This window comes from Grampus griseus, assembly GCF_964374135.1.
Source record: "Grampus griseus genome assembly, chromosome: 16".
NCBI classification, from domain to species: domain Eukaryota; kingdom Metazoa; phylum Chordata; class Mammalia; order Artiodactyla; family Delphinidae; genus Grampus; species Grampus griseus.
The window spans coordinates 9,506,613-9,528,705 of NC_139010.1; the positions used below are offsets into that span (position 1 = coordinate 9,506,613).

Here is a 22,093-nt window from a genome sequence, read left to right on the forward strand (position 1 = left end):
AGGGAGTGGCAGGACATATTTAAAGTGATGAAAGGGAAAAACCTACAACGAAGATTACTCTACTCAGCAAGGATCTCATTCAGATTCGATGGAGAAATTAAAACCTTTACAGACAAGCAGAAGCTAAGAGAATTCAGCACCACCAAACCAACTTTACAACAAATGCTAAAGGAACTTCCCTAGGCAGGAAACACAAGAGAAGGAAAAGACCTACAATAACAAACCCAAAACAATTAACAAAATGGTAATAGGAACATACATATTGATAATTACCTTAAATGTAAATGGATTAAATGTTCCCACCAAAAGACACGGACTGGCTGAATGGATACAAAAACAAGACCCTTATATATGCTGTCTATAAGAGACCCACTTCAGACCTAGGGACACATACAGACTGAAAGGAAGGGGATTGGAAAAAGATAGTCCATGCAAATGGAAATCAAAAGAAAGCTGGAGTAGCAATTCTCATATCAGACAAAATAGACTTTAAAATAAAGACTATTACAAGAGACAAAGAAGGACACTACATAATGATCAAGGAATCAATCCAAGAAGAAGATATAAGAATTGTAAATATTTATGCACCCAATATAGGAGCACCTCAATACATAAGGCAAATGCTAACAGCCACAAAAGGGGAAATTGACAGTAACACATTCATAGTAGGAGTTTTAGCACCCCACTTTCACCAATGGACAGATCATCCAAACTGAAAATAAATAAGGAAACACAAGCTTTAAATGATACATTAAACAACATGGGCTTAATTGATATTTATAGGACATTCCATCCGAAAACAACAGAATCCACTTTCTTCTGAAGTGCTCATGGAACATTCTCCAAGATGGATCATATCTTGGGTCACAAATCAAGCCTTGGTAAATTTAAGAAAATTGAAATCATATCAAGGGACTTCCCTGGTGGCACAGAGGTTAAGAATCTGCCTGCCAATGTAGGGGATACGGGTTCAAGCCCTGGTCTGGGAAGATCCCACATGCTACAGAGGAACTAAGCCCATGCGCCACAACTACTGAGCCTGTGCTCTATCTAGAGCTTATGAGCCACAACTACTGAGCCCGCTTGCCTAGAGCCCATGCTCCGCAACAAGAGAAGCCCACATACCGCAACGAAGAGTAGCCCCTGCTCACTGCAACTAAATAAAGCCCGCATGCAGCAACAGAGAGCCAAGACAGCCAAAAATAAATAATAAATAAATTTAAAAAATAAAAGAAATCATATCAAGTATCTTTTCCAACCACAATGCTATGAGACTAGATATCAGTTACAGGAAGAAAACTGTAAAAAATACAAACACATGGAGGCTAAACAATACTAAATAACCAAGAGATCACTGAAGAAATCAAAGAGGAAATAAAAAAGTACCTAGAAACAAATGACAGTGAAAGCACAACAACACAAAACCTATGGGATGCAGCAAAAGCAGTTCTAAGAGAGGAGTTTATAGCAATACAATCATACCTCAAAAAACAAGAAAAATCTCCACAACCTAACCTTACACCTAAAGCAATTAGAGAAAGAAGAACAAAAAACCCCCAAAGTTAGCAGAAGGAAAGTAATCATAAATATCAGATCAGAAATAAATGAAAAAGAAATGAAGGACACAATAGCAAAGATCAATAAAACTAAAAGCTGGTTCTTTGAGAAGATGAAATTGATAAACCATTAGCCAGACTCAGAGAAGAAGTAAAGGGAAAAGACTCAAATCAACAGAATTAGAAATGAAAAAGGAGAAGTAACAACTGACACTGAAGAAATACAAAGGATCATGAGAGATTACTACAAGCAACCCTATGCCAATAAAATGGACAACCTGGAAGAAATGGACAAATTCTTAGAAAAGCACAACCTTCTGAGAGTGAACCAGGAAGAAATAGGAAATATAAACAGACCAGTCACAAGCACGGAAATTGGAACTGTGATTAAAAATCTTCTAACAAACAAAAGTCCAGGATCAGATGGCTTCACAGGTAAATTCTCTCAACATTTTGAGGGGAGCTAACACCTATCCTTCTCAAACTCTTCCAAAATATAGCAGAGGGAGGAACACTCCCAAACTCATTCTACGAGGCCACCATCACCGTGATACCAAAACCAGACAGGGCTTCCCTGGTGGCACAGTGGTTGAGGGTCGGCCTGCCAATGCAGAGGACACGGGTTTGTGCCTCAGTCTGGGAAGATCCCACATGCCGCGGAGCGGCTGGGCCCGTGAGCCATGGCTGCTGGGCCTGTGCGTCCGGAGCCTGTGCTCCGCAACGGGAGAGGCCACAACAGTGAGAGGCCCGCGTACAGCTAAAAAAAAACCAGACAAAGATGTCACAAAAAAAGAAAACTACAGGCCAATATCACTGATGAACATAGATGCAAAAATCCTCAACAAAATACTAGCAAACAGAATCCAACAGCACATTAAAGGATCATACACCATGATCAACTGGGGTTTATCCCAGGAATGCAAGGATTCTTCAATATACGCAAATCAATCAATGTGATACACCATATTAACAAATTGAAGGATAAAAACCATATGATCCTCTCAGTAGATGCAGAAAAAGCTTTTGAAAAAATTCAACACCCATTTATAATAAAAACCCTTCAGAAAGTAGGCATAGAGGGAAGTTACCTCAACATAATAAAGGCCACATATGACAAACCCACAGCCAATATCATTCCCAGTGGTGAAAAACTGAGAACATTTCCACTAAGATCAGGAACAAGACAAGGTCGCCCACTCGCACCACTATTATTCAACGTAGTTTCAGAAGTTTTAGCCGCAGCAATCAGAGAAGAAAAAGAAATGAAAGGAATCCAAATTGGAAAAGAAGAAATAAAACTGTCACTGTTTTCAGATGACATGATACTGTACACAGAGAATCCTAAAGATGCTACCAGGAGACTACTAGAGCTAATCAATGAATTTGGTAAAGTAGCAGGATACAAAATTAAGGCACAGAAACCTCTTGCATTCCTATACACTAATGGTGAAGAATCTGAAAGAGAAATTAAGGAAACACTCCCATTTACCACTGCAACAAAAAGAATAAAATACCTAGGAATAAACCTACCCAAGGAGACAAAAGACCTGTATGAAGAAATCTATAAGACACTGATGAAAGAAATTAAAAACGATACAAACAGATGGAGAGATATACCATGTTCTTGGGTTGGAAGAATCAACATTGTGAAAATGACTATACTACCCAAAGCAATCTGCAGATTCAACGCAATCCCTATCAAACTACCACTGGCATTTTTCACAGAACTAGAACAAAAAAATTTCACAATTTGTATGGAAACACCAGAGACCCTGAATAGCCCAAGCAATGTTGAGAAAGAAAAATGGAGCTGGAGGAATCAGGCTCCCTGACTTCAGACTATACTACAAAGCTACAGTAATCAAGACGGTATGGTACTGGCACAAAAATAGAAATATAGATCAATGGAACAGGATAGAAAGCCCAGAAATAAACCCACGCACATATGGTCGCCTTATCTTTGATAAAGGAGGCAAGAGTATACAATGGAGAAAAGACAGCCTCTTCAATAAGTAGTACTGGGAAAACTGGACAGCTACATGTAAAAGAATGAATTCCCTAACACCATACACAAAAATAAACTCAGAATGGATTAAAGACTTAAATGTAAGGCAGACATTATCAAACTCTTAGAGGAAAACACAGGCAGAACACTGACATAAATCACAACAAGATCCTTTTTGACCCACCTCCTAGAGAAATGGAAATAAAAACAAAAATAAATAAATGGGACCTAATGAAACTTCAAAGCTTTTGCACAGTAAAGGAAACCATAAAGAAGACCAAAATACAGCCCTCAGAATGGGAGAAAATATTTGCAAATGAAGCAACTGACAAAGGATTAATCTCCAAAATACACAAGCAGCTCATGTAGCTCATTATCAAAAAAACAAACAGCCCAATCCAAAAATGGGCAGAAGACCTAAATAGACATTTCTCCAAAGAAGATATACAGACTGCCAACAAACACTGAAAGGATGCTCTGCATCACTAATCATTAGAGAGATGCAAATCAAAACTACGGTGAGGTATCACCTCACACTGGTCAGAACGGCCATCATCAAAAAATCTACAAACAATAAATGCCGGAGAGGGTGTGGAGGAAAGGTAACCCTCTGCACTGTTGGTGGGAATGTAAATTGATACAGCCTCTGTGGAGAACAGTATGGAGGTTCCTTAAAAAACTAAAAATGGAACTACCATATGACCCAGCAATCCCACTACTGGGTATATATCCTGAGTAAACTGTAATTCAAAAAGAGTCATGTACCCCAATGTTCATTGCAGCACTATTTACAATAGCTAGGACATGGAAGCAACCTAAGTGTCCATCGACAGATGAATGGATAAAGAAGAAGTGGCACATACATAGAATGGAACATTACTCAGCCATTAAAAGAAACGAAATTGAGTTATTTGTAGTGAGGTGGATGGACCCAGAGTCTGTCATACAGAGTGAAGTAAGTCAGAAAGAGAAAAACAAATACCATATGCTAACACATATATAGAATCAAAAAAAAATAGGTTATGAAGAACCTAGGGGCAGGACAGGAATAAAGCCACAGACGTAGAGAATGGACTTGAGGACACAGGGAGGGTAAGGTTAAGCTGGGACAAAGTGAGAGAGTGGCGTGGACTTATATACACTACCAAATGTAAAATAGATAACTAGTGGGAAGCAGCCACATAGCACAGGGAGATCAGCTCCGTGCTTTGTGACCACCTAGAGGGGTGGGATAGGGAGGGTGGGAGGGAGACAGAAGAAGGAGGAGATATGGGGATATGTGTATACGTATAGCTGATTCACTTTGTTATACGGCAGAAACTAACACAACATTGTAAAGCAATTATACTGCAATAAAGATGTTAAAAAAATTAAAAATAAAATGAAAAGAAAAGAAAAGGAAAGTAATAAGCCACAGGAGAGATGAGCTGACTTACCCACACCAGATGCTGAGCTGGTCACAGAGCCAGGCTTTGGATTTTAGGGTCGCTGTTTTTTAGGGACTGCTAAACTGAGCTGTTGCATGCCATGTTATGCAGCAGGATCTTGGAGACTAAGCAGAGATTTGTGGGTGGAGAAGAAAGGGCTGCCCGCCGTGTCGTTAGCTGCCTGGTTATGCCAGTTATGAGAACAGGAGGGCCCCAAATGGGCTTCCGAGATATCTGGTAATTGCTTGTAGCACATGCAGCATCCTTAGAAGGAACACTCTTCTACTTACGTATTTCTTGCTTTGATTCAATTTTTTAAATGTCTGTAGTTGAGAAGTGTACTTGGGTGCTTGGTAACCTTGAAGGTTTGGAATGTTTTCAACATCAGATGATTATTCAGCGTTCACTGTGCTGAACAGTCGGTGACAACTGTTGAGTGACTGCTGGGTCCAGAGAACTATCCTAATGTTAGTATAAACTCCAGCAGAAACACCATTTTTTTTTTTGGCAATTTACATTAAAAAAATTTGGGGGTGTTTTTTTTGTTTTGTTTTGTTTTGGCGGTACGTGGGCCTCTCACTGTTGTGGCCTCTCCCGTTGCGGAGCACAGGCTCTGGACGCGCAGGCTCAGCGGCCCTGGCTCACGGGCCTAGCCGCTCCGCGGCATGTGGGATCCTCCCGGACTGGGGCATGAACCCACGTCCCCTGAATTGGCAGGCGGACTCTCAACCACTGCGCCACCAGGGAAGCCCCTGGTGTTTTTTTTTTTTTTAATTGAAGTATAGTTGATTTACAGTGTTGTGCTAATTACTGCTGAACAGCAAAGTGATTCAGTTATACATATATATTCTTTTCCCTTATGGTTTCTCATAGAATGTTGAATATAATTCCCTGTGCTCTACAGTAGGACCTTGTTGTTTATCCATTCTATGTATAATAGCTTACGTCTGCTAATCCCAACCTCCCACTCCATCCCTCCTCCAACCCCCTCTCCCTTGGCAACCACCAGTCTGTTCTCTATGTCTGTGATCCTGAGAAACACCTTTTATTTAAAGATGGTTGAGTGTCTGAATCTTTCAATTTAAGGTCATTCTGCTGATTTTTCTGATGTGACGCTGGAGTGGCCCATTTTTCTGGGCGTTGTGGCATTGTCCAGGCTCACCCAGTGCTATTCCCCCTGTGATTTGTGGGTCAGGGTCTTTCTGGCTGAGGGGTGGTGAAGGTTTGTGGTGAACCAGCACATCTGCTTCTGCCAGCCACATGGTTTGCAGGAATTTCTGCCCCCTCAAAGGAGCGGCTCCCTGCCCTTCAGGAGGGCAGTGTGTCCTTTCTTAAACGCTGGAGCTGCCCCCCTTCTCCCTTACAAAATGTGTGCATCTCTCTAGACACCTGCACCCCTGCCTTACTTTTTGAATATTTAAAAAGAACAAGGAAAGCGATTAGGAGGGATCCTGGCGAATTGAGAATTTGTGAAGTGGAAAAGAAGACACTGTTATAATGATTATTGTAAATAGAAAAACAAATGGAGCATTTTTAGAAAATCAACTTAACAGAGCTGTGGTTTTCAACAGTTTTTCATGGGAGGCTGTTCAGAACCACTGTGATAATAGGTCGTGTGGCCCGGCTGGCCTTTGTATTTCTTCTCCTCCTGATAACCTTTTGAATTGTTTCATTAAGTTGATCATGACAATTTTTTGGTAGCTGGGAAGGTGTCAGGACGTGAAGGACAAATAATTGCATGGTGTCAGAGTCAGAAATAGAATCCGAGTTTGAGCCACGACTGTGGGCGGGACTGGGCTCCACCTGCCCTCCCTGCTCCCTCTCAGGGACCACTGCCCCTGCTCACCTGGGGCTCAGTTGTCCCACCCATAGGATGCAGGCCAGGAATTCCCATGCTAGCCACTCGATGTCTTTACTCTCTGAGAACAGTAAGTGATAAGCAAACTCAAAATTGTAGAACACTCTGATGGTGCCCCAAACCTGTTTAGACCTGATAGACAATGCTGTTTTTCTTTTTTTTTGGATGTATAGTTGATTTACAGTGTTGTGTTAATTTCTGCTGTAGAGCAAAGTGATTCAGCTACACACACACACATATATAGTTCCCTGTGCCAGACAGTAGGACCTTATTGTTAACCATTCTATATATAAAAGTTTGCATCTGTTAACCCCAGACTCCCAGTTGACAATGCTGTTTTATAATTAGTGGATTTAAAAGCTGAAAATTATTCGGGCTTGCCTATCCTGAGCTTCATGCTGCAGGCTCTGCCCGAACGTCCCAGCCCTCAGTAAACCCTGTTCTATTTTGTTCAGAAACGCCCAGTGGCTGTAGTGAGTCTCCATGTTAGGAAATGTGACCTCTAATTAGTATTTTATGCAGTTATTATGAAAATAAAAGCTGGTTAACAGAGTATAAAAGAAATTGATAGCTGTTGTGTTGCCAGATTTTTGTTTGGAGAAAATGGAATAGTAAATTGAACAGGGATGGTCTTATAGGAGCCAGCCCAACCCTAGAGCCTTATTGCTAGAAGAATTAATAATTAACTGATGGTATGAGATGGACTCAAACTCAGAGGACCGTGTCAGATTCAGGATTGATCTTTTTGGTTCTTATTTGTGTCTCCAGGTGATAATCTTTTCCAGGTAGAGATGCAAACTTGTGTTATTTAAACAATATATATAATCACAGATATTACTCATTTTGATTAAAAGACCTTGTTTTCCCTTCTCTCTTTGGAATAGTCTACAATGTAGGTTGTTGTGTCTGTGGAATTAATTGGCTTAATTAACTTATATAGAAACCAAATATGAATGCATAATGGTCAAGCTTATCTCAATATTTCAGTGAGGACATAAGTGCTTTTTTTTTTTTTTTTTCCTGCTCTGCACGTCATGTGGGATCTCAGTTCCCTGACCAGGGATCAAACCCGCGTCCCCTGCAGTGGAAGCACAGACTCCTCCTAACCATTGGACCACCAGGGAAGTCCCTTTTTTTTTAATAAGTGCTTTTTTTTGCCATTAAGCACATTGTATTGGTTGTCATGGCATATAATTTAACTTTCAGAAAGACAGTGGTCTTAGGATTCCTATGGACTTGGGACTTTGCTAGTATGTTCTTCAAGGAAGAAGGTATGGCCTCTGAATGGGGGTAGCAATTCTTGCTAACAGATATTCCTGGAAAACTCCCCCAACTGACATTTTTCTTTCTTTTTCTTTTTTTAAAATTTTTATTTTATTTTGGAGTATAGTTGATTTTACAATGTTGTGTTTCAGGTGTACAGCAAAGTGATTCAGTTATACGTATACATGTATCCATTCTTTTTCAGATTCTTTCTCATATAGGTTATTACAGAATATTGAGTAGAGTTCCCTGTGCAATACAGTAGGTCCTTGTTGATCATCTATTTTATATATAGTAGTGTGTCTATGTTAATCCCAAACTCCTAATTTACCCCTCCCCCCGATCTTTCCTCTTTGGTAACCAGAAGTCTGTTCTCTATGTCTGTGAGTCTGTTTCTGTTTTGTAGATAAGTTCATTTGTATCATATTTTAGATTCCAGATATAAGTGATATGATATTTATCTTTCTCTTTCTGACTTACTTCACTTAGTATGATAATCTCTAGGTCCACCCATGTTGCTACAGATGGCATTATTTCATTCTCTTTTATGGCTGAGTAATATTCCATTGTATATATGTACCACATCTTCTTTATCCGTTATTCTGTTGATGGACATTTAGGCTGCTTCCGTGTGTTGGTTATTCCAACTGACATTTTTCTCAACCACCATGTTTCAGGGGTTGAAGAGCATTTCTGGATCTCTTAGATTATGTTCAGGAAGATAACGGGGTAGCGACCGCTGATTGTTTGAGTATCCTTCAGACTTATCCCAGGAAAACAGAATAGTATAAGTCACAGGCACATGGCCTTAACCCCCAGGCCCTCTTCTTCTGCCCCCTGTGTTTGGAGAGTTTCAGTACCATGACCAGAGAGGGTCCTGTATGAGCAGGGAGACCAGTCTGCACCCACAGGACTGTCCATCCTGGCCAGTGACTCATGGGTTATGATTCTGTATGTTTCAGGAAGAAATGCTAATATTTGCTCCCATTGCCTAAGGAATATACAAAGTGAGACAGTGACTCCCATGCCCTTCCGTCTTTTCCTCTGTGACTTGAACACTTGTTCTCTTAGCTTTTTTTTTTAATATATACATATATATTTATTCATTTTTATTGAAGTATAATTGATTTACAATGTTGTGTTAATTTCAGGTGTACAGTGATTCAGTGATACATATATATCTATTCAGTGATTCAGTGATACATATATATCTATTTTTCAGATTCTTTTCCCTTCGAGGTTATTACAAAATATTGAGTATAGTTCTGTGCTATATAATAGGTCCTTGTCGGTTACCTATTTTATATATAGTAGTGTGTATTTGTTAATCCCAAACTCCTAATTTATCCCTCCCCCCACCGTTTCCCCTTTGGTAACCGTAAGTTTGTTTTCTATGTCTGTTAGTCTACTTCTGTTTGGTATATAAATTCATTTGTATCACTTTTTATTTTTAGATTTTACATGTAAGCAATATCACGATATTTGTCTTTCTCTGTCTGGCTTACTTCACTTAGTATGATCATCTCTAGGTCCATCATTCCCTTTGTTGTGCGCGTCTTTGAAGGGTGAGAAGGACTGGAAGCATCAGCCTTTCCTGTCTGCGGGTAGGCGGTTCATGCTTTCCCATCCTGGTTCTCTTTGTGTGGCTCTGAGAGGTTTTTTTCTTTTCTTTGTTTTTTGTTTGTTTGTTTTTTTGCGGTACGCGGGCCTCTCACTGTTGTGGCCTCTCCTGTTGCGGAGCACAGGCTCTGTACGTGCAGGCTCAGCGGCCGTGGCTCATGGGCCCAGCCGCTCCATGGCATGTGGGATCTTCCCGGACCGGGGCACGAACCCACGTCCCCTGCATCGGCAGGCGGACTCTCAACCACTGCGCCACCAGGGAAGCCCCTGAGAGGTTTTTTTATGTGCTTGTTTTCAAGATGCAAAAAGTGTATGTATTTATCACTAGGTGAACAGGGGCAGGGAAGAAGCTCTTCTCTAGGAGAGAGGTAGAGGAAGATTTGAGTTGGAAGCAAGGGAGGAGGTTGGAGGATCTCAGATGTGATGAGGCAGCTTCTGAGGTGAGCTTTGGGCTGGGGAGACGTTGGCCTCTTTCCTTGAGGGTCTCTGTCTCGTTTGTTTTTTTTTGTTTTTTTTTTTCTTTGGTTGGAGCATTTAATCCGTTCATGTTTAAGGTAATTATCCATATGTATGTTCCTATGGCCATTTTCTTAATTGTTTTGGGTGTGTTTTTGTAGATCCTTTTCTTCTCTTGTGTTTCTTGTCTAGAGAAGTTCCTTTTGCATTTGTTGTAGAGCTGGTTTGGTGGTGCTGAATTCTCTTAGCTTTTGCTTATCTGTAAAGCTTTTGATTTCTCCATCAAATCTGAATGAGATCCTTGCCAGGTAGAGTAATCTTGGTTGTAGGTTCTTCCCTTTCATCTCTTTAAGTGTATCATGCCACTCCCTTCAGGCTAGTAGAGTTTCTGCTGAGAAATCAGCTGTTAACCTTGTGGGAGTTCCCTTGTATGTTATTTGTCTTTTTTCCCTTGCTGCTTTCAATAATTTTTCTTTAATTTTTGCCAGTTTGATTACTATGTGTCTTGGCGTGTTTCTCCTTGGGTTTATCCTGTATGGGACTCTCTGTGCTTCCTGGACTTGGGTGGCTATTTCCTTTCCCATGTTAGGGAAGTTTTTGACTATAATCTCTTCAAATATTTTCTCAGGTCCTTTCTCTCTCTCTTCTCCTTCTTGGACCCCTATAATGTGAATGTTGTTGCATTTAATGTTGTCCCAGAGGTCTCTTAGGCTGTGTTCATTTGTTTTCATTCTTTTTTCTTTATTCTTTTCCGCAGCAGTGAATTCCACCATTCTGTCTTCCAGGTCACTTATCTGTTCTTCTGTCTCAGTTAATCTGCTATTGATTCCTTCTAGTGTAGTTTTCATTTCAGTTATTGTATTGTTCATCTCTGTTTGTTTGTTCTTTAATTCTTCTAGGTCTTTGCTAAACATTTCTTGCACCTTCTCGATCTTTGCCTCCATTGTTTTTCCCAGGTCCTGGATCATCTTTACTATCATTATTCTGAATTCTTTCTCTGGAAGGTTGCCTATCTCCACTTCATTTAGTTCTTTTTCTGGGGTTTTATCTTGTTCCTTCATCTGGTACATAGCCCTCTGCCTTTTCATCTTGTCTCTCTTTCTGTGAATGTGGTTTTTGTTCCACAGGCTGCAGGATTGTAGTTCTTCTTGCTTCTTCTCTCTGCCTTCTCTCTGTCTCGTTTGTAACACCATGTCTTTATTTTTTTTTTTTGCGGTACGCGGGCCTCTCACCGTTGTGGCCTCTCCCGTTGCGGAGCACAGGCTCTGGACGCACAGGCTCAGCGGCCATGGCTCACGGGCCCAGCTGCTCCACGGCATGTGGGATCTTCCCGGACCGGGGCATGAACCCGCGTCCCCTGCATCGTCAGGCGGACTCTGAACCACTGCGCCACCAGGGAAGCCCAACACCATATCTTTTAAGAAAGGACACCTGCCTTCCTAATCTGGTTTGAACCAAGGAGCCTCCCTCCAAAACCACGTGGACCTACATTGGTTCCATTTGATTTCTCCCAGATTTAGTTCACAGGGAACTTAAAGATGCATGTTGCCATCAAAGAGCAAGAAAATCCACAAAGAAGTCTTTTTTTTTTTTTAATTAATTTATTTTATTTTTGTCTGCACTGGGTCTTCTTTGCTGTGCAGGGGCTTTCTCTAGTTGTGGCGAGCGGGGCCTACTTTTTGTTGTGGTGCGAGGCCTTCTCATTGCAGTGGCTTCTCTTGTTGTGGAGCATGGGCTCTAGGCACGTGGGCTTCAGTAGTTGTGACACACGGGCTCTAGAGCACAGGCTCAGTAGTTGTGGAGCACGGGCTTAGTTGCTCCGCGGCATGTGGCATCTTCCCGAACCAGGGCTCGAACCCGTGTCCCCTGCATTGGCAGGCGGATTCCCAACCACTGCGCCACCAGGGAAGTCCCCACAAAGAAGTCTTTTAGATACAATATGTGGGATTTTGTTGCTGCTGTGATGGCTTTTGTTTTTATCTCCTCCACGATTAGCGGGATTTTCACAGAAGCTGAGGACAATAGGGAAGGCATAGGAACAGTCTCTGTAGGCCGTGGTAATGGAAACTGTAAATAGAATGAAAATTAAACAGTCTAATAAGCTTAAAATTCCTTTTCAGAGTGCACTGGCTTCTTTGCAAGCTATTATCACAGAGCCTTGGGGTCCTTTTTCGCATTTGAGTTGGTTAGTCAACCACCTTTATTGGCTCTTCGGAATACTCATTAAAGAAAACGAAACTTCATTAGGCTTAACTGACAAAATTGACCTGGTAGATTCAGTTCATTCTCTGGATTTGCACAGCTAAATAATTACCTGTGGTAAGTTACCTTCATCGCATGCATACCTATAAAAAGGTGGTATCCAGGGGCTTCCCTGGTGGTGCTGTGGTTGAGAGTCCGCCTGCTGATGCAGGGGACACGGGTTCGTGCTCCGGTCCGGGAAGATCCCACATGCCGTGGAGCGGCTAGGCCTGTGGGCCATGGCCGCTGAGCCTGCGCGTCCGGAGCCTGTGCTCCGCGACGGGAGAGGCCACAACAGTGAGAGGCCCGCGTACGGCAAAAAAAAAAAAAGGTGGTATCCAGCAGATATTCACAGTGTTCCATAGTGGGGGTCAGGAAACCTGCATTGATTTCATGAAAAGCTTTGGGGTTCTATCCAGAAGTGCTTCTGATACTTACATTATGAAGGGGCTTAAGTAACATGGTAATAAGGTAATTTATACCAGCAATATTTGCCTTTATTATTATTTTTTTTTTTGCGGTACGCGGGCCTCTCACTGTTGTGGCCTCTCCCGCTGTGGAGCACAGGCTCCGGACGCGCAGGCTCAGCGGCCATGGCTCACGGGCCCAGCCGCTCCGCGGCGTGCGGTATCCTCCCGGACCGGGGCACAAACCCTCGTCCCCTGCATCGGCAGGCGGGCTCCCAACCACTGCGGCACCAGGGAAGGCCTGCCCATTTTTAATTAGAGTATAGATAAAGATAATTCAATAAATATTTTATATCATTATATTTTTTTCTCTGTCAGTTCCATAACCCACTGTTCTCTTGTGCCTTCCCCAAAAGGTTATGTATATGGTTAGTCTCGGTATTGTGAAAAAAAAAACAAACAGAAAACCTTTAAAGTAGTTTTGCTTGCTGAAAATGGGGTCTGGGAAGTTTTTCACTGTATGAACTTAGTTATCTGGAAGCAACCTAAATGTCCATCCAACGAGCTAGTTAGAAAATAAATGTGGTATAGTCACGAGAGTGGAATACTATGCAGCCACAAAGAGGAATGCTCTTTGCTGATACTGAATGACCCTAGGTTATAGTTTTCTTACAAAATATAAAAAAGCCAGGTGCAGAACAATGTGTATATTATGATTTGTGTTAAAGGGATAGAAAAAAGATGTGTGTGCCTTTGTGTTTACGTATGTATACAATATTGTTGAGGAGAAACACAAGACACTGAATCTCTTTGTCGTTCCCTCTGGGGAAGGGAACTCAGTGGCTGGAAACAGGAGTGAGAGGGAGGCTTTCCACTTTATGCCTTTTTGTACCACTTGAATTTTGAACCCAGGTAATAATAGACTCTTGTTAATAATCTTAGCTTCAAAAAACAAAATTTGATTATGTATAGTAGCACTGTCCAATAGAACTCTCTGTGATGCTGGAAGTGTTCCGTACACATCTGCACCATCCAGTACAGATGTGCTTGTACACATGTGGCTTTTGTACACTCGAAAGATGGCTTGTACAGCTGGAAAACTAAAATTTTAATTTCCTTTCATTTTAATTAATTACATTTAAATAGCGAAGTATGGTTACTGGCTACCATATTGATTGGGTGCAGACCTAGAGTATATGACTTAGAGTATCTCTTCTGTTTAAACCTGACTAAAGTTTAGATGTGTTTTAGGAGAAATAACTATTAGTTTTGGCTCTCACAATAACATTTATTATTGGAAATCCAAGAAAATACCTATATTTTCTTTTTGTCCTAGAATTTAATGCCATCACATATTTCTTTTTCTTAAATTTATTTTATTGAAGTACAGTTGATTTACAGTGTTGTGTTTATTTCTGCTGTACAGCAAAGTGATTCAGTTATACATCTATATTCATTCTTTTTCATGTTCTTTTCCATTATGGTATATCACAGAATATTGAACATAGTTCCCTGTGCTATACAGTAGGACCTTTTTTTTTTAACATCTTTATTGGAGTATAATCGCTTTACAATGGTGTATTGGTTTCTGCTTTATAACAAATTGAATCAGCTATACGTATACATATATCCCCATATCCCTTCCCTTTTGCGTCTCCCTCCCACCCTCCCTATCCCACCCCTCTAGGTGGTCACAAAGCACTGAGCTGATCTCCCTGTGCTATGCGGCTGCTTCCCACTAGCTATTTTACATTTGGTAGTGTATATATGTCCATGCTACTCTCTCACTTCATCCCAGAGTAGGACCTTGCTCTTTATCCATTCTCTATATAATAGTTTGCATCTGCTAACCCCAAACTCCCAATCCATCCCTCCCCCAGCTCCCTTCCCCCTTGACAACCAGAAGTCTGTTATCTGTATCTGTGAGTCTCTTTCTGTTTTGTAGATCAGTTCATTTGTGTCCTATTTTAGATTCCACATATAAGTGATATCATATGGTATTTGTCTTTCTCTTTCTGACTTACTTCACTTAGTATGATCATCTCCAGGTCCATCCATGTTGCTGCAAATAACATCACATATTTCTTGAAATAAGTGCCCATCAGTCAGATTTGAAAATCCTTTTTATTACCCAGAAAAATCATTTTTATGGAAAACTGTGTCTTTTTGTAGTCTTACTTGGAAAAACTCTATTTTTGAGAGGTTCATCTTCTCATCTATAACACAAACCCTGTTTGTCTGTCTCGCTGCAGCGTAATGTGCGGGCACTTTGTTCCGGAGCCCAGCAGCTGTTGTGTGACAAGGGCACAGTTTGCATTCTTAGCCAGCAGCTGCCAGAAGCATTTCTAATCTGGTTTTGGCAGGAAATAGTGCACAAGTGGAAACCAAGTTAAAAGAAGTTTGAAAAATAAACAGAATGACTCTGGATGCCACTTAGTATAGAGTTCATCTTTCTGCTTAATATTGCCCTAGTTATTTGTTAACATGACTAACCTCTGAGCCCTTCCAGGGCAGGGCTGTATCTAATTGTCTTTGAAATCCGGGGTCTAGCCCAGGACCTGGAATATGCCAGTAGGAGTTCATTATTATTGCTACTACTACTATTATTATTATTAATGATTGACTATACTGCAAATTTGTTTAATTGATTCAGTTACTAGCTTAAAACTGTTGTTCATCCAGGATAAACTAGTTGTAGATAATTAGTGGTTACGGGTCCCTCTTCTCTTCCCCTTTCTACTGCACAATGCCGCCCACCCTCTGCTCTAAAGTACGACATTTTGAACATTCTTTAAGCATAATTTATTCATCCATTCTGCAAGCACACTGATTTCTGTTGTATGCAGGGAATAAGCACATCCTTATTTCCTACAGAATAAGAGGTTTTCAGAAGGCAAAGGCATAGGTGTAAACATGGTATCTTTTAAAAAAATTTTATTAGTTTTTTAATTGAAGTATAGTTGATTTACAATGTTGTGTTAGTTTCAGGTATACAGCACAGTGATTCAGTTATATATATATATTATATATATATATATATATTCTTTTCCCTTATAGGTTATTATAAAATATTGAGTGTAGTTCCCTGTGCTATACAGTAGGTCCTTGTTGGTTACCTATTTTATATATAATAGTGTGTATATGTTAATCCCAAATGTGTTACCTTTCTAAACTGAAGGCAAAAATTCCTCAGGTGGTTAGACCCAAAAAATGATTTTTTTTGTCTCTAAAGAAGAAAGTTTATTAAAATCTTACCTTCAGGGCTCAAATCATGCTTTCCATCCAATTCGGTCTGCTCTCTCTCAAAGGTCCAGGATGCCCCAGCCTCCTGTTCTCCCCACGATGTGTAAGATGTCAGGCATGGTCCATGTGGAGGGGCTCTGAGTGCTGATGGGGCTGTGCTCAGCACTGTTTGCTTCTTGTTGCAGACCTTCACTGCCTGGTGTAACTCCCACCTCAGGAAAGCTGGCACTCAGATCGAGAACATCGAGGAAGACTTCCGGAATGGCCTTAAGCTCATGCTGCTTTTGGAAGTCATCTCAGGTGAGTCTTAAACATTTTTCATACATGTTATACCCAATCTTACATGTACTTCTATGTCCGAGCAGTAGATACGCATCTGTTTTTTTGTTTGTTTGTTTGTTTTTTAAAAAAAGCTCCCTTTGAACCTGGCTGGGGGAGATGGTATTATTGGCAAAGCAAACCTTTCCAAAGAGCGGTCTGCCTGGAGTTATTTTTCTGTTCTAAAAAAGGAGTGAATTCTGTTTAAAATTGACTTATTAAAATCATGTTTCTACCACCCACTTCAAAACAGAATAAGAGAAGAGAAAATGACATTTATATGACTGCCCACCAGGCTGCCCTCTCCACTAAGTCCAGCGAGTGTGTATTCCAGAAATTGTCTTTCATGCCGAAGGCCAGTGTACATGTTGGCTTAACTCTGAAAACAGGAGTTCAAGTCCCAGAGGGGTTATCCTTTGCCCTAAATGTCAGCTGGCTGGTTTAGACTGTGGACTGGAGAGTGGATCGGGCTTAATTAAAGAGGTGTGAGTGGGAAGGATGAGGGCAGGGTGGCCCTGATCCAGGTGTCTCCGTAGCTCCACATCTGAGATGAACCCTGTGATTTGAACGAAGCTCCCTGACTCTCTCCCACAGCTGGTCAGCACCTCTGAATGCTGCAGGGGCACCAGCCAGCTTCTTTCTTACTCATTCGTACTTTGGCTCAAAGACCAAACCGGGCTCTCCCAGCAAATCTGAAAAGCATATGGCCTTAATAGCACAGCTCCCCTCTGGTCCATTTGACCTTGAAAGTACTGTGATTTACAGAAACCGAGAACACATAAGGAACAGTCAAATAATGATTCCCATTTAAGGAGGGCACGGGCTCTGAACTTTGGCATCTTGATTCTGCATCAAGGGTCTCCTTTCTCTGTGTCTACATGATTCTTTCTTCATCCAACAGGGGAAAGGCTGCCCAAACCTGACCGAGGCAAAATGCGATTCCACAAAATCGCTAACGTCAACAAAGCCTTGGATTACATAGCCAGCAAAGGCGTGAAGCTGGTGTCCATCGGGGCGGAAGGTAAATGGGGTGTGATGCGAATGACCCTGACTGCGCACAGACCTCCCCGTGGGGCAGTGGGCCTGCAGCTGGATGCCTGCTTCCCTCCCCCCTTCCTTCTCCCCATCTCCTGTGTCAGCCTCTCTTGACAGGCTCTCCGCAGGCACCATGAACGGGAGACAAGGCTCTAGGATCATTTGTACATAATAGAGTCAAGGGAGTTCCCTGGTGGTCCAGCGGTTAAGACTCTGAGCTTCCACTGCAGGGGCCGCAGGTTCGATCCCTGGTTGGGGAACTAAGATCACACATGCTGCATGGTGTGGCCAGAAAAAAGGAGTCAAATATGATGCTGTCTTTTTCAAACTGATCATCCAAATGAGAAAGAACTTGTACATCCCAGTGACTCTTAATAAGAACTAGTAGGAAGGATCTCCATTCTCTGTGGGAGATTGGGAGTCCGGGTGAGTCTGGCAGGAGCTGAGACTGCCCTGCCTCTCAATCTTTACAACTGAGCTCGGGAAGAGGGATCAGGGTAAAGATGACCCAGTGTTCTCTCTGTTTGATTATTTAGAACCTTGGCTCATCTAGTCTGTAAACCTTGGAAACCCCTGGGTTGTTTTCAGTGACTTTGCATATGCAAGCTTTGTGTTCATCATTAACTCATAACTCATTTAAACTGTAGACATTTGGTTATGAATACCACATTTAGAACTAGACACGCTGCGACACTTACACAAACGGAAACTGGTCTTTGCATATGTATATCTTCCAGTAGCTCTGAAGTCAAAACTTTACAGGAGACTCATAACTTACAGGAAAACTTTATGTGCTGATTATGTTATCTTTACCCTCATTTGTTGCTCTTTCTTCTTACCTAAAGAAATTGTCGATGGCAACGTGAAGATGACGCTGGGTATGATCTGGACCATCATCCTGCGCTTTGCTATTCAGGATATTTCCGTTGAAGGTAAAGGACAGGGTTAAAAACCTGATCGTATTAAGATACTTAGCGTGATTTGTAAATTGAGCTGATGAAGTTGAGTTTGGATAGGCTTTTGTAAAATTGACTGGATTGAATGAAAGATAACGGGACTTGGGTTTTCACAAATTTTCTATTTGTATGAAAAAAAGACCCCAGCAATGCTGTTTCATTCATGGGGTTGGAATCATTTTGGAAAAGATGAGTACATGTTCAGAACAGAAGTCGCTTTTTAAAATGAGCATTTTTTGAGCTTCTTTATTGCTTATTATACTAGTAGGTTCACGACTATAACAGTTCTTTAGACTTAGATCTTGAAACACTTGAAACGCTTTCCTTCAAGTGCTGAAAGATAATCGATTGAAATCTGAGTTTGTTCATTTGTTCTTTCTTTTTTTCTCTCTCTCCCCTCCCTCTCTCCCTCTCCCCCTTTTTTTAAACAAAATATCTATTGTCATTGTGTCTTTTGGCCCAATAACTGTTCCATCATTGTAACATAACCCTAATCCTCAGCACTGCCACTGAAGATGCAGCTCTTTAGTCTTTTACGCCCACTGCACTCCAAAATATTTTGATGAATTCATCACTGTCAAAAGTGTCAAATTGACATTCTTAAAATTAGAACTTGGCCTATTTAGCACTCAAATCACAAAAGGTATAGCTGCAGAACATAGTTAGGACTTCCCTGGTGGCACAGTGGTTAAGACTCTGCGCTCCCAATGCAGGGGGCCTGGGTTCGTTCCCTGGTCAGGGAACTAGATCCTACATGCATGCTGCAACTAAGAGTCCGCATGCCACAACTAAGACCCAGCACAGCCAAATAAATAAATAAATATGAAAAAAAGAAAAAAAGAATGTACTTAAGGGTGGTCTGACTTATCCAACCAGGCAGTCTCCTCTAACTTTGTCACCTAGAAGGCAACCACGCACCCAAATGGTCAGGGCTGGGAGCGTGGTTCATAATTCTGTCCAGGAATTTACTTATGCCCTCTAAAAATCAAACTAAGATATAATGATATTAAAACCTCAAGAATTCAGGCTCAGAAATAACAGCCAGCTCGAATTTATGAAGAGTCTGAATTTGAAAACTTTCATACAATGTACTCTTATTAAAGTACATTTCTTTCATGCTAGTGAAAATAACAATCTGCTTTTTAAAAGTTCCTGCTTTATTAAAAAAGAATAGTTTGTAATCATTTAATCAGTTTTATATACTTCGGCATTTAAATATTTAAGCAGTTGAGCCCACTTGATAGAACAAATATTATTTTTTAAAAATCTTGTTCATACCACTGCATTTGCTACACTAGCAAATCCTTTTCCCACAAATATTACAGAGGTGAGCTTGACCTCAGGTTTTCTTCTGATTGGTTACAGATTTCAAATTGTGATTATACTAATTGAAAACTTAATTCTATTTCAAATGTAACTATGCATGGTGTGATCCATTAGAGGTTCCCCAATTTATTATTTATGTGCCCAAGATAAGATAATTAAAGCATAGTATTTCATAAAACATTATGATAGAAAGATATACTAATCTGCTTTTCAAAAGACTAAGAAATAAACATTCAAAAGTGTGATATCACTGACAAGGTGCTTAAATCTCTTCAAGCAGAAGTCTTCCAGTGTCCCACACAGCAGATGAAGTTAGTTTGCTAACTTATATTTTTATTTGTTTTACTTCTGTGGGGTCATTTCTTAACAACCTCACTTAATTTCTGTAAATCTATAGAAAAATTGTCTAATTTATTTTGATGATGTATATTATGTAGGAGAATGACATTGTCATTAAACTGAATTCTTTGAGGAGCCAGTCTCTGTCAACAGAATGATGGACCTCTTCGAAGAAGGGAAATGAGAGATTGACATACCTGTTGGTGAGGGCAGTGCAGAGATGCCCAAGTAGATGGGGCTTCTTGGTGCATCCTATGGTTTTTCATGATGGAATAACCAATGACATTACCTATTTATGACATGCTTTTTATACCCACCATCAGGGTTCTGTGTGTGGACTTCTCAGGTTTAACCTACACCTGCGGGGGCAGGGTGGAGGTACCACAGTCATGTACTATGTGGCACAGGCTTGTAACCTTTTGCTGAATGCCTCAGAATGGACTTGGGGTGGGAGAGAGTCAGCTTTGTTAGAGTAGCCAATTCAATAAGGAAAAAACTTTGTTCAACATTCATAGCATAAGAGTGTTCAGACGTATTCAGAAAGAAATTAAGTGAAACTCAATGACTTATAAATCTAAGCTTAAGTGGCAGTTGTAAGCTTGTATTGATCTACTTTACCTCTGTTTACTTTTCTAATCTAAGTGCCATTTAAACTTTATAAAAAAGTTTGGATTATTTCCTCCTGTTATACTTTTTCTTACTAATTCCGTTCGCCAGGACCCCAAAGGCAGGCAGTTGTGTGTATAGCAGAACAGCTGGGTATGGAGTTCCATATTTCGATATCTATACCAGTTAATATTTTAATAAAGTCTTAGAACTTTCAGTCGTTTTCCTTAACAGGAATTTGGTAGATAAGAGACATGATCAGGAATCATTCAAATTATTCTTAGAGCATGTGGAAGTTTGCGAGGGGCGGGGGGGGGGTATTTCATATGGGTTATGGGTCAAAGAAAAATCTGAACTAGAAATGGAGAATTTAGATAAATAATTACAGAATACTTACTTTGATTTGAAAAAATCAACTTAAGCTCTTACTGAAATGGAAGGCCAGGTCCCAATGTTGGTTAGGAGTCCACATGTTCATAGGAGCTTTCTAAATTGTTAAGATGTAAATACAAGCAGAATCCCAGTTATGTAAGTGGCTTTGAGGAGCTGTTTGGATGTATAAAACTTTGGGTCCTCTAACAAGCAAGTGCCAAGATGGTGTTAGAAGTTGTCTTAGTCTGTTCAGGCTGCCATACAAAATACCATAGACTGGGTGGCTTAAACAACAGAAATTAATTTTCTCACAGTTCTGGAGCCTGGAAGATCAAGATCAGGGTGCCAACATAGTTAGTCTCTGGTGAGGGCTCTCTTCTTGGCTTGTAGATGGCTGCCTTTTCTCTGTGTCCTCACACGGCAGAGAAAGAAAGGGAAGGGAGAAGGAGAGTGGAGGGAAGAGAGGGAGAGGGAGAGAGAGAGAGATTGAGCAAGCACTCTGCTGTCTCTTCTTAGAAGGGCACTAATTCCATCATGAGGGCCCCACCCTCACAACCTCATCTAACCCTAATTACCTCCCAAAGGCTCCATATCTAAATATCATCACATTGGGGGTTAGGGCTTCAGTCTATGAATTTTCGGGGGACACAGTCATTCCATCCATAGCAGAAATGCAAGAGATTTGTTGGGGGAAATGCCTGTGGAGGATAAGGGTGGGGAGAAGCAGGAGATGGCAGAGCCCCTTCAGGCATAGCGCCTGGCTGACACCCGTGCTGGGGAAGGAAGAGCTTGAGAAAGAAGAATCTCATTCTGCAAAGTGGTCCTCAGGCAGGGTCAGCAGGCCAATGGGGAGTTCTTCAGCCTCAGTTGCTCTCAGAGGAGTCCCACGTGTGGCAGGAATGGCCCAGCTCTGGTGCCCCTCCCTCACTCAGTCTGTGGCTGGAGTAGCCCTGAAGAAGTGTGGCCTCTGGGGAATGCAGGGGAGGATTCAGAGTGTGGTAGCTGGGACATCAGTTCTGTCCTGTGCTCCCTGCAGCAGGACATCTGAGCAGCACGTCTTCATGG

The 22,093-nt window shown here is 41.2% G+C and overlaps 1 protein-coding gene across 1 annotated transcript in view; it reads left to right on the plus strand.

The window, feature by feature from the left end:
- ACTN2 (actinin alpha 2) overlaps window positions 1-22,093 on the plus strand; it is an 80,720-nt gene that overhangs the window by 19,694 nt on the left and 38,933 nt on the right. The window contains exons 2-4 of the mRNA XM_082673077.1: window positions 16,262-16,376; window positions 17,296-17,415; window positions 18,275-18,361. Coding sequence (XP_082529203.1) covers window positions 16,262-16,376; window positions 17,296-17,415; window positions 18,275-18,361 — 322 coding nt within the window. The remainder of the gene's footprint in view (window positions 1-16,261; window positions 16,377-17,295; window positions 17,416-18,274; window positions 18,362-22,093) is intronic.